Source organism: Anarrhichthys ocellatus, unplaced genomic scaffold (genome assembly GCF_004355925.1).
Source record: "Anarrhichthys ocellatus isolate YVR2014 unplaced genomic scaffold, GSC_Weel_1.0 scaffold21, whole genome shotgun sequence".
NCBI classification, from domain to species: Eukaryota; Metazoa; Chordata; class Actinopteri; order Perciformes; family Anarhichadidae; genus Anarrhichthys; species Anarrhichthys ocellatus.
The window spans coordinates 514,092-527,438 of record NW_022280051.1 but is presented as its reverse complement, the minus strand read 5'-3'; the positions used below and the strand labels follow the sequence as shown (position 1 = coordinate 527,438).

Here is a 13,347-nt window from a genome sequence, read left to right as displayed (position 1 = left end):
TAATTCTCCAGGTTTATGTGCATCTTGAGTTCCGACCAGCTCAGTCTCCAACAAATATTTTCATATGCAACTACTGTGGGGTCCACTGCTGATGCAAGAAGTGTTCATAATGTTCATAAATGCAGCAAATGTGAAGGTGTGGAGATAAATAATGGTTTCTCTGATCTCATGCCCCATCCCACACAAGGCATTTGAATTGACAGTTTTAATATTTAACCAGGAACATAACCTTTCGCTGAAGCTTGAGTTCCACTTGAGTTACTTATCATATCACAATGCCTGCATAACTATAATACTTATCATGTTTGGATGTTGTAGAAATAACAAAAATTAAAAAAGACAATGCAAGTGTTCTGCCTGATGCTAATCCTGTATGTTATTTTAAAGTAGTTGCATAATTAAATATTACTTGTTGGAGATAAAGTTCCGCGAGAAAAAAAGTAAAAAAATAAGGTTACCTGTCTCTTAAGTGACTCTGCTAAATAACGTCTCCCTGATACATTCCACAAGCGAGGCAGTATGGAGACGTTTTCACTCTCAATGGCCAAACTCTTTCTATGCCTCTTGCAGAAACGTCACCAGCTACTGAACACAAATCAATAAACACAACGAATAAACGAACATTACACAGATATTTAAACCTAAAACAAAACATAGAAGTCGTTAACACAGCGAAAGACATACATCATGAATTCATACAGAAAACCGTAAACAGTTAAGTCAAAAACATTTGGGGGATTTATGGGCCAACACACCATATTAGAGACTAATATAATAATATGTATCTGCATCATACCCAGGTATAAGATAACACACTATAAATATAGGTTTATTTCCAGCCAATTATAAATTGAGAGGGGACAATAGTTCTTCTGTAGGGGAGCAATATGCAATGGAAGCCAAATTCTTGAGACTGTTTATCACTGAAGACAAAAGAAATCTAAATATTTCAGTGCATGAATGAGGATACTTAAGCGAACACCATGCAAAGCAAACAGACTAACCTTCTTGTGTGAATGAGGGAGTGCCAATCAAACAGATTCCTCATAAATATGTGACGATTGCTAAGTTTATAACAGAAGGACTCTTTGGCGATGACATCATTTTCATGTTATGGTGACACAGCAGCCATTGCATATTGCTGACCTTTGAGGAAAAACATAAGGACACCAATATGGGAGAAGGGATGGATGAAAGGAAAGGAGGAGGAGGGAAGTCTTTTAGGAAAGTGTGAAACACTTTCCATGAATAGCACTGGATGGAAAGATGGAAGGAGAGATCAAAGGATGGGGAGGAGGGGGGGAAAATAGCAGCTTCTTTTTGTTTAATCCCTTGTACGTTATAATCCCTTTGGGCAAATCGTCCATTTTAGAGAGAAAGAGAGGGGAGGGAGGAGGGAGGCCAGAGGGGATCCGATTAGGGAAATAAAGTGCAGGAGTCTGAAGTTTTCAGTCCTTAGATGACGTTTTGGAGTCCTTGACAGGAGACAGGGTTCTCTGAGATAGTGCTTCCATGCCATAGTCGCAAACATTCACCTTTGACGGGTGAACTCAGTCTGAAAATGAGCTCTGAACAAAGAATATTTGTCTTAAAGCAAAGTCTGTGGTCCTTTAAATCTCAATAATTTCATTAAAACTATTGTGACTACTGTTCTGAACCAGCATAGCTAGAAGCGTAGAACAAGAAATACCAGAAGGTTTGCTTGGCCGCTTTTTCACCACGATAAGTGACTTTTGAGCCGTCCAGATAATTTAACAAGCATCATGTCAGCAAGAGCCTTATTCTGAGCAAAAGTGAAAGATACAGCAGACTCAAATTGCAGTTAAAATGGTTTGTTCCCCTTTGAACTGAACTCATACGATTCATGTAAAATCCCATACACAGCTCCAGTCTGTGACACCTGGTGGATGTTATTGGTCTAGAGAAGATCCAGAGAGAAACAGATCTGGTCCAAATATCTAATCGTTGTCTCTGACCTCATGTATTTGAAAGGTCCAGCCATCCATGAATGATTGTTTAGTCAATCCAAATGGTTTCCTGTTAAACATCCCTAAAGAGTCTTGAGGGACACCAGCCTCAGGAGACTCTGTGTTTTATTTCCTATCAACATATAATCTCCCCAGTATTCTCTCTGCAACAAAGCACTAGAGAGGCATTGGCCATATAAATGTGGGATTTGGAGGACGAAGGGAACATCAGAGGAGCAGTAGACCAGACGGGAGGTGAAGGGGATCAGGGTGGGGGTCCTGGTTTTTTGGAGGAACTACTGGCATTGGAGAGGTTGAGAAAGATACAAACAAAATGAGAGCTGAGCACAACCTAACACAACAACTTCTTCTCATCATTATGAATATTGGTCCAATTGACACCATACATACCGCAAATCCCTGAAAATTCGATCCAGTTTTACAAATACCGACTGTACACCGAAAGCATCTTGTAACAGCTTAAATGATATGTTTCACACTAGAGGTATTACTAAATCAGTATTCTCTCAGCCAATATAATGGTAAATTCAGCAGCAGCCAAGAGCAGCAGTAGGTGGTTGGTAGGCGAGTTGGAGGGATGATTGGTAACGAATACTGCAGTGAGAAAGGCTCCAAATAGAAGAGAAAATCAGGGAACAGATAAGGTGTATGTGAAGTGTTCGAGAGAGGGACAGGGAGGGGGAAGGTTAAAAATAGAAAGAGGACGAAGAAAGGACGATAAAAAGTGGGAGAAAGGTGTCAGTTTGAGAGTCCGATTGAGAGATACCATAACTGTCTGCGTGCATAAAACAAGCTCTTCAATCCCTGTCTTCTTTGAGCCCTTTGCAATCTTCACCCTATCCAACCTTCACATGTCAACCCTCCCCCCGTCCTGTAACTCCTCTAGGCCACCGAGGAGATCTGTTTGTCCTCCCTATCGTCCCCGTCTGCCTCCCCGTCTCCCATCAGTGGCTGCCTCTTCTTCAGCTCTCTCTGGTACTTGGCCATCAGCGAGGCGTAGATGCAGCCGTAAGCCGCGGCTGCAACCATCATGATGCAAACGATGCCGCACACCACGCCGGCAATCACCACGGTGCCGATGGCGCGGCGCACGCTCACGGGCTTATAACGGGCGCGGACACAATCCGGTGGGGCCTCTCCGCCTCCACCTCCTCCTCCACCTCCTCCACCTCTCGTGTTTGAAGAGGAGTCATCAGCAGTGTTGCTGTTGTCAGAGATTGGTGTTGCCCCACTGGGGTTAAGAGCGTTCCTGCTGCAGGGAGGACCGGAACGAGAACCCTCACCTCCTGCTCCCCCATTCTCATCTTCAAGTTGGAGGCAGTAGTTGAACATTTCCACCGGAACGCCACGGATGTCTCGCCCACGCAGATCCTTCGGTAGCGTGCACTCGACCGCGTCCACCTTCCCCCCTGAAGGAGAGAGAGAGCGGCGCAGAGACAGAAGAGAGGGTCATTTATAAATGCCTTATGCCTGCAAAGCAGAACCAATTAACTGTGAGAGAAGAAAAGATAGAGTTGGGTGGTTGTGCCAACACTAGGATGAGTCATACATCACTTAACACACACACACACAGCTTTCTGTGCCCTCTACACTAAGTTAGAGATAGCCTCAACTAAACCTTTCTATAATTCATGAGATGACATGCCTAGCTTTAGCAGAGCTGTGTGTGGAAGAGCGAAATATCTGAGTCACTAATTCCCACGGGCGGCAGGAGGGTGGGGGATCTACTTTGTTATCATCACATGCTGAGTTTGTCTTCACGTGTAATATTTGTCTCCAGGTTGCGTGTCGATCGGCAACCTCAGATACATAAAGCAACGTAAACAACGACATGAAGGCGAAGGATAAGAGGAAGACAGAATGAGGAAAGTGATATTTAGGCCCCAGATGCTTTTTTTTCTCGGCGTGCTACAAATGAATTCCCCTTGCAAACAGAGCTCGCTCTCTAAATATCCCAGTCGTGTGTGCTTGAAGCAGGAGATAGAAGTCAACATGGGCTGCTGTCAGCGAGCATTTCACACTTGTTCGGTGCTTTGTCTTACTTTCTACAACACACATCGTGCATCGTCTACCCTTCCAACTGTCACGCTTTCATGTTCAACTACGAAATGTCTCCTTGTAATTTCCTTTGCTGCTCTGGGGATTATTTAATCATATATCTGCCGTGTGTTTGCTGGACAGCTGGAGAGTTGGGGCGCAGCAAAGCAGGACCGAGCAGAATGCAGCAAGGAGGAGAATGGAGCAGAAAAGAGATGCTTCATTAGCGGGGCAGCTGAGGCCCAAGGCGCTGAGGTGAATGTAGATTTTTACACATGATGAGAGAGCGGAGAGCAGGTGTGGTTATCTGATGTATTAACAGCCCGCAGAGAAACATGGTGCACACACTGGGCGTGAAAATGTGCATTTCACTTGCCGACGCAGTTGTATTGTGTTGCTAGAAGCACAGGCCAGCAGAAGCACACACCTAGCTGTCTCTGGTGAACTAGAATTCTCTAGTTTCTGCCCACTTCTCATTGCCCTCTTGTCCTGTCCCCTCAAATGCACCCTTTCAAAGCTCCTGTAGCATAAATTTAAACTTCTACCTCTGTACAGCAGCCACTCCATCCAGTGTTTGAAGTCGCGGAGGTTGCAGTCACACTCCCAGGGGTTATGTCCCAGTTCCAGGTGTCGTAGGTTTGCAAGTGGCTCAAACGCTGCCCTCTCCAGACCATGAAGCCGGTTACCCGCCAGAGACAGCCACCTATGAAATAATTAAAATAAAAATGAATTAACTTTTTTTAACTCCAACAAATAAGATAAACGTACCCTTGTGGCACTGATTCCAAAAACCAGGCAACCACTAAATGTAGTGTACGACTGTTGAATTTCTTAATTGTATATTGATGGTGATATCATCATACTGTGTTAAAGTTTGCAAGTTGCAATTAAAAACTGCATGCATGAAAAGGTTTGTCTGAAATATGGCTGAACAAACAGGTCATTGAACATCAAGTTGATAATCTTTATGTAATTTTGCATACATTTGGCAAATTTTGGCATACTGTATATTGTCGGGGCACATTGATTTAAACATGCCAGTGTACAGAGTGTGTCCTGATGTCTACCTGAGGCTCTGCAGCTCATCCAGTACCCCCAGAGGAACAGAGGACAGGCCATTCAGGGACAGATCCAGACTCTGAAGACCCCCCAAACCCTGCCGAAACATCGAAACAATCTTTGCTCATACAGTACGGCATCGTACAGTACATTTCCCTCATGTCGTATTAGTATTATCGGCTTCTGTCACCGTTGCCAAGGGGCACAGCGAGCGTCGCTCGATGGGCTTATCTTGTTTGATTTAGGGACCCGGGTGAAGTCATGAGACAAGCTCATCCTGCAGGCGGCTTTGGTTCAAATAAAAGTGGATGAGAGTGTTAAGCAAACGAGTTACTACAAATGTACCGCCTGGACGGGATCCCGGTCATGTATATCTGCTTAGGTTGGCTTGACTCCCAGCAGAGCCTTAGTCGGGAGGTGAAACAGTGTATCAGTAGTGGTGTCAGCTTCGTTCTCTGTCCAGATGCTTTAGTATTTTTGGTGGATTGGCTGATCTGATGACATCTCAAATACAGTGCATGAGGTCCTGTGTGATTCTTAGCTTGAATACGGCATCAGTGAGCTTCTTATAGACTGTACCATGTGTGGTGTTGTACCTGGAAGAGATCTCTTTCCATTACTGTAAGTGAGTTGTTGTGCAGAGTCAGTCTCGTCAGGTTGGACATGTCTCTGAATAATCCAGCGGGTAAATTATCCAGGTAGTTATTAGAGAGGTCCAGTTCCTAAAATTCACACACATAAAAAGTACATTATTTATTTACATACACATTTGCATTGCTGACACCACATTGCTGATGCTTTTCTTTTTTAAATGGAAAGTGAGATTCAGTGACTTGTTTCAAGAGAATGAATGCATAAGTCCTGGATCAATCTTTAACGTGAACTTAAAACGTGAACTTAAAACTTGAACACATTTCATACTTTAAGCTGGCGCTCCTATGCAGAGTAATTCACATCAAGTGCAATGCTAGGTTAAGTGTAAAGCTCTCCATAGATCACCAATGCAACAAACTGTTGCTCAGCAGTGTGGAAATAAATTGCCTTTTTTGCTGGTGCAGTAACTATCGATCATTTCTAGCGCATATATTAATAAATAGCAACTTGGCTGTGCTTTGCACACAATACGCTCATAATGAGTAGCCCTGCAAAACTTTGAAAATGTCAGCTTATCTTAACTTTTTTTCAGACTGAGAGCAGATGTTGTCTGCAGTTTGCTCAATGTGAGCCTCACCAGATAGAATCACTTGTTCTCCTTAGGGCTATTCAGTGTGCAAGGTCAGTGCACAAAACACTGTGCATGCCACGGTACACAACAATGCAACCAACAAACAAAAAAATTCCACTGACAACAATATAAAAAATGTGCTGCAGACCTCCAGAGAGGAGAGGTTAGCGAAGGCAGAGGCTCCCAGCGAGGCGAGCTTGTTGTTGGCTAGCAGGAGGGAGCGGCTCCCTGGAGGCAGGAGGTGAAGGGGGGGCAGGGAGGAGAGAGCCCGGCCCCCGCAGTCCACCACCAGACCGTCTGAGTCGCAGAGACAGGGAGGAGGGCAGGAGGTGGCTGCCGACAGCAGCGTCGCCAGGAGGCAGAGGACACGGAGGCAGACTTGAGGAAGAGAAAGAGGAGCAAAGAGACAAAACATGATTATTCTTTTACAGTGAATTATCTTTTCTCAGTGTGGAAACTAGTCAGGAGGATGTGTAGGAAGGACTGCAGAGAAAGTGGGAGAAATAAGTCAACACATAAAGAGGAATGAATTGAAAGATGGAGCACTTTTAAGTGGAAATTGGTTTCTCGGTTTGCACTGTAAGACACATGGTCAACCTAGCTGTCAGTCATTTGCGGGACCTTTTGTTAGATGCAATGTTAGTCGAAGAGAAATCATTAGAAAGTAGAACCAGAACTATCCCTTTCCACAGAAGCTTTTAGTGTGTATGTAGTGTGTGTATGTTTGTGTGCATCTCGCAGACATCTGAGTGACACTCGTGAGCGAAATCCCTTCTGTTTTATTTCATTTTGGACTGATTGTTTTCCCGCAGATTGTAATCATTTCATCATTTCCACTCATAACTTTCTCTCTTCTCCTCTTCCATTGTGTTTCCATATTTTTCTGCTCGTCATTTTTTTGCACCTTTTCCGTCTTAATTTGTATCCATCAACCAAAGCCTTTTCATTCATTCCTTTTCACATTTATCTCTCTGTCTGTCTGTCTGTCTTTGCATCCGTCTGTCCCTCTCTCCACTCCACTCCAATTGTCTCTCGCCCCCTGTAGTCTCTTTATCTTTCTCATTCTCCTTCACTTCGAGTCTCTTGGCACTGCTCTGTATTCCCTCAGTGTCTCGTTACAGTGGCTGACTTAGTTTCCGTCCAATGGCTTATCAGCACGACTTACGCTTTATCTCCCTGTGTATGTCTAAATGTGTGTGTGTGTGTGTGTGGGGGGGGGGGGGGCATATGCTTGTGCGCCTGTGCGAGCGGGTGTGAGCTCAGCACCAACAAAGCGTGATATTAAGAAAACTACTCTGTCTAAACTCCAGACACAGACATAGCGCTTTTTACTTCCTGACAAGACTCTGCTTCGCTAGCAGATTTCCTCACTTGCATCATCTGCATATTATTAGCATCTATTTCTCAGCGTGCCATTGCCTTTTGTCACACTATGTCTCATCCTCTCCGTGTTGTTGTATTTTCGCTCTCTCTGTTAGTCCATCTGTTTCTCTCTAAATTCGCTTTTCGTCCTCTCACTCACATTCACGACTCCATTGACTTTCACTATATTGCCTGGCGGGCTCTGATAGTGATGAAACTCTGTGAAATAGCCTTTTACTGGCCACTCCACATATGTTAAAATAAAACAAAGAAAAACACCTGATGGACATCAGAAGATAGGAGGGATTGCATAATGAAAGTGATCTCAGTCTTCGAGAGTAACTTGACTTTCGTCAGGATCTCCCTTTCTCACCACTGATAAAATACGAAGCTTAAAATGTCGCAGTGAGAAAGAGAGTTGAGAGGATGCTTTATAAGTCCCATTAAAATCCTGCTTTATTCCCTTTAAACTGGTCATAAATAGGAAATTACACCACTGGATAGACAGTGAACTTAATTAATGGCAAAGGATGGGTAACGCATCCAGAATGGAAATATGAATGATTTATCACCTCTTAAGCCCATCCAGATATTATTAAAGGGACAGTTTGACATTTTGGGAACTACATTTTGGGAAATATGCAGCTACTCCACAGCCGGTTAGCTTAGCTCAGCTGGAGGCAAGGACGAACAGCTAGGAAATAACTCTCTCGCCATATGCTGTTTTTTGTGCAGAAACAAGATAAGACATTTTAACCTGTGAGTTTAAGAGGTTCTGTTTTGTTTTGTTTTTTTAACCTTGGACAGAGCCATGTTAGCTGTCCAGTCTTTATGCTAAGCTAACCGGCTGCTGACTTTAGCTTCATGTTTATCGCACAGACATGAGAGTGGTATCAATCTTCCCATCGAACTCTCAAGAAAGTGAATACGTGCATTTCCCAAAATGGAAAATTGCAAGAGCGGCCATTTCTCAACAATCGCTATTTAGATTTGAAATCATACAACTGGAAGACTGGCAGTTAAATTTGTACTTAATTTAAAATGTTTTTTGTACATCGACTCCCCAGGGTAATTATGTGTATCGTTTGTAACAGCAAATACAAAATATAAGTGCGCAGAATTAATATTTAAAGATTAATTTGATAAAAATGTTTCTCATAATCTCTATACTTGAAAGTTTCCATGAGCAGTATACATTTTACTACATAACACTTCATGGACACCTCTGGAAACCACATTGTATAGTTCTGTGAACACACGCTGACAATGGTCTGCAAATGTCATCTGTTTTCTCAGACAGCAGAACATGACCTCCCTCCACCAGGACAATGACCCATTTTGTAATCTGAACCAAAAGGGTTCAGAAAGTAAAGGCTGCGGCCTTGTAACGGACATCAGCGTGTGACCTCTCTGCTGTTCCTGTATCCATTGTCCTCTCTGCTCCAACCGCCAGTATAATCCTAATCTCTGGGAAAAATTAACGCCACTTCATAAACGGATGAAAGGAGAGATTTTGAAGTATCCTGAAGCGTCCTGCGCTGGTGGAAAAAGCTTCAGAGGGCCAATCCTTCACTGCAGCAGCTCAGGAGGAATCTGGAAGGATTTTGCTGCATAGTTGCTGTGAATTTGTCCAGAACAGGTCTGAAAAGGTGCAGTCGTGCAGGAGGATTTGTGAGGACGATGTAGCTCAGAGGTAGAAGCACCGTTATACAAGTGAGAGAGAAAGAGAGCTGGGGAGAGAGAGAGAAACTGATATTTTGCTGCTTCTCCCTCATAGCATGTCACGTTTCACCTTTCATCTCTCTCAGCTTTCTCTGTGGGCAAAGGTATTCTTTTTATCCCCTCATTCTTCCGTTCCTCTCTCCTCACCGCAACCCCTCTTCTCCCTCTCTTAACTGCACATTACGACTCCCCCTCACCCACTCCCACCCTCCCTCGGTGCTGAAGCCTATCTTCCAACATGCATGAGTGGTTTTTGCTGCTCTCGTGGAGGAGGTAGTTGTTGTTTTGGCTTATTTTAGCTGCTCCAAATCCTCTCTGCTGTTGCGCTCCACGCAGCCAAAGCAGAAGGAAAACATTTAGCCACAGTCAGTGGAAGATAGGGAGGTTCAGTCCAAATAAGTGGTTCTGTGCGGTTTAATTCAGTCCAAACAGACTTCAGACTGAATATTTTCTAAGAATCCCCAAAACACATAAAACCCTAAAAGTGCTGACGTTTTGGGCAAATGTAGGCTGGCAGCGATGGGAAACAAACTGAGACAAGGCATTAAAATGCAACATGATCTTCCCGTTTGATTGAAGCAAGACTTCTGAGGCAACTCTTACAGCAGTGGTGCCCAGTCGACCCACAACACCCCCAACTAGTTGCCACAAGAGACAGTTGTGAGAAAAGCACGATCCAAAATCAAGCAATGCTGATAATCAGTTGGCTTAGAAATACATTTTCGAACGTTTTGACATTTGTTGTCTTTGTCTCATAGATAGTATATATATATATACATATATACTATATATATCTGTATAGGTATATGAAGAGTCATATGACTCCTGTAAACGTGGTGATGTTTGACAGTGTCTCCTAGGCAACACCGCTTAACAACTCCGGGGCCTCAGCTGTCTGTAAGTTTATATCCAGGGGCCCCTGGGTGACACTGGACCCCGCTATGACGTCATCCCCACGGGCACCTTCCGTAATTGAGCACAGTTGCATGTTACCAGAGGCCAAGCTGTTTTCCATGCAGGCGACAGACTCTCTGCTATCTTATTACTAGAGCGACCAGCTGTCCTCTCTGCCACCGGCTCACTGGCCGGTGTTACTTCACTCTTTAATGTTTCACACCGTCCTCTGTGCAGAAGTCTGATCCAAAGAGTTAAGATTTGACTCCTGGGAGCTAAATTACCTGCATGGCTTCACTTAAATGTGGAGTACAACTCCCGCGTGTCCACAGTGGGATTTGTTGTTGGGGGAACATGCAGTCAGTGAACAGTAGCGTTTAAATGATTCGATTATTTTTCGTTTTGGTTTGTTTTGTTTTGCGTTTCTGTCTAAGGCTTAGTATAAGAGGTATAAAAGAACACACAAAACTCACACACATATAACATAAAGTCAGCTTCGTCATATTATTTCAACATTGACACGGTAATGCTGTGTTACCGTAGCAACCAAGTGCTACAGGCGATGGGGAAAAAGAAGAGAGTGAAGGGAGAGAAGTTTGAGGTTCACATCAAATCCCGTCATTTAACCCATATTACCTCCTTTCTCTCACGCACACAACCTTTCTGCCCGACTCTCGGGCACTTAATCGCTTACTCACACACAGGAAGTCATGGTCACACACTCTCACACTGACACACGCGTACAGCTGTTGAGGATAAGCAGGAACAGGGTGTAGGGCTTTAGGCTGCACTCCTGCTGACAGTGTGATGAGGAGAGAAGACGAGAGATTGTAGTACTCCTTCAAAATCTTGGTTTTTATACTTTATTTCTTAGCCCCGATGGGATTACTTCCGATATTTCTCTCTATTTCTGTCTACGTCTTTCTCCCCCCTCTGTTTACTCTCTCATCCTCCATTTCTCTCCCTCCTACTCGCTCTCTCTCTCTCTCTCTCTCTCTCTCTCTCTCTCTCTCTCTCTCTCTGTCTCCCCCATCCGTTTCTTCCATGATGAATTCTGCATCGGTAAGACAGAATCATTATTTTGACTTGGAGGGGTGAGTGGGTAAAATGTAGGCTGAGCTGCCTTCGTGATTCATGCTATCTGTATCAATTTGTTGTGACACAGATGCACACACACACACACACACACACACACACACACACACACACACAAAGGCATGGCCCATGGGAGAGTTTGACATGCAATGACATTGTTGTTGTGATAGTGACTATTAATTAGCGGGACTGACAGGTAAGACAGAGAGAGGGAGAGATAAAGGGACACAAACAAAGGAGAAAGAGGTGATGGAAAACAAAACTATCAGTAAAGCATCATTTGAGGCCAGATTCAGCAAATCCACAGCTACATATGTTCTACTGCAACACCATGTCTTTAACGGATGTGGCATTGCTTTCTACTGACCGCTCAACTGGGCCCCAGTCCAAGGCGGAATACATTCTGAATTTGGAGAGAAAATTAAGGATTCTTGGCTTTTGATGTCACATCCGCATCAGTGCGACTAGAATAGAATAGATTTTGTCTTGGATGTGTGACAAGTTGTAATGTATGCCCACTCATTCCTAAGAAAGGATGGATAGACAGATGGTATTGATCCAAAGTGCACGCACACATACACACTATATCGTTATTTTGTATTTATTTTTTATGTGCGATAGATAGATAGATGGATGGATGGATAGATGGATAGATCACTTATCTTGCTAATTGGATGCCCTTTTCAAAGGCTTGTGAAGTGTTCACAAAAACAAATCGAGCACATCTCAACTGGCTGTAATATCCAGGACTATTATCACCCATTTTCTGTGATTACTTGGTAAGTCAAGCACTATTCTTTCTCAGGAATGAGCCGTGCTAGTTTATCAGCCTCATGCTGGATCCACACTGGACTTGCTTAGAGTGTAATACTATATCGGTATCGTTTGGCAGGTGCTGAACTGGAGTGGTGCTGTTTGTGGTGCAGAGGATTACCCAGATTTATCCCTGCCAATGTCCTTTGAAAGTGGGCCAGTACCATGTATGTGTGTGTTTCATCTGCACCAAACTAAACTGTGGTCAGAGGAGAGGAGAAAACAAGTCCCGCTTGCAGACATACAGGTTTCTGCATGCGTTGTATCCAGCTGGAGCTAGTCCAATTCCTACATGACGCTGGTAGCCAAGCTGGTGTAAAAATCACCACGACAACAAACTATTCGTTAATTCTTATCACAAGCCGCCACTGAGGAGGTCAGGGGTCAAAGCCACAGCGCCCTGATAAGAGATAATATGTCTGTGTTCCTAGAAAGAGCAAAACCGTTGTAGGAGAGAAGACAAAATAAACGCTTTTGGGGAATAATTTTAAGAGTAAAATCCAAGTTTGTAGAGAAACCTTGTTGTTGACTGTGGAATTAACGTGAGTACCTGTGATCTAAATAACTTTAAATTGCATTAAAATGGCTATTGATTACATACTTGAATTTGCCAGATGCTTTGGATAGTTTGCCAACAAGCTGTCATTTCAGTTTCTATTTAACTCCGAGTCTCATGTAACACTAAGGGATTAGGCTCCACTCCAAACCTAATGCTTCACACACACACACACACACACACACACACAATCGCACTCACACACACTTTGTCACATTGCTGTGGCTTCATGCCAAACCCAACATCCCAGCGGGGTTGAAAAGTTCCACCAGCTACTAACCACCCGGTGATGACTTTGGGTTGTTGGTACCTTCTCACAGCTGACCGATGTCTTTAAAGAGTTCAACTCAAACTGGTGAAACAGGGAATGCATCCAACCAATTTAACGGCCTGGCAGCTGCTGCAGGCAGACAACGTTTAGTTTTGACCGTGTAACCCTGTGGCTCTCTTCCAAACATTATGCTATCCCTTCATCACTGCACTGTATTAGAGCCGTACTCAAGGCATAATGCTACAACCTAAGTCACCGTATTATGGCTCCATTCCACTCCAAATGTTTTACCCTCAGTCAGTGCATTAGGTCTCTATTCGAAGCC

At 43.8% G+C, this 13,347-nt stretch overlaps 2 protein-coding genes across 9 annotated transcripts in view; one reads left to right on the top strand and one right to left on the bottom strand.

Moving 5' to 3' along the window:
• Positions 1 to 13,347, top strand: part of cacna2d4a (calcium channel, voltage-dependent, alpha 2/delta subunit 4a) — a 75,238-nt gene that overhangs the window by 23,945 nt on the left and 37,946 nt on the right. The window lies entirely within an intron of this gene.
• lrtm2a (leucine rich repeat transmembrane protein 2a) overlaps positions 814 to 13,347 on the bottom strand; it is a 23,759-nt gene continuing 11,225 nt past the window's right edge. For both annotated transcript variants that reach the window (XM_031859171.1, XM_031859170.1), the window contains 5 exons: positions 6,458 to 6,687; positions 5,681 to 5,806; positions 5,093 to 5,181; positions 4,571 to 4,728; positions 814 to 3,397 (listed from right to left, as the gene is read on the bottom strand). In XM_031859171.1, the coding sequence (XP_031715031.1) occupies positions 2,871 to 3,397; positions 4,571 to 4,728; positions 5,093 to 5,181; positions 5,681 to 5,806; positions 6,458 to 6,687 (1,130 nt within the window). In that variant the 3' untranslated portion in view covers positions 814 to 2,870. The remainder of the gene's footprint in view (positions 3,398 to 4,570; positions 4,729 to 5,092; positions 5,182 to 5,680; positions 5,807 to 6,457; positions 6,688 to 13,347) is intronic.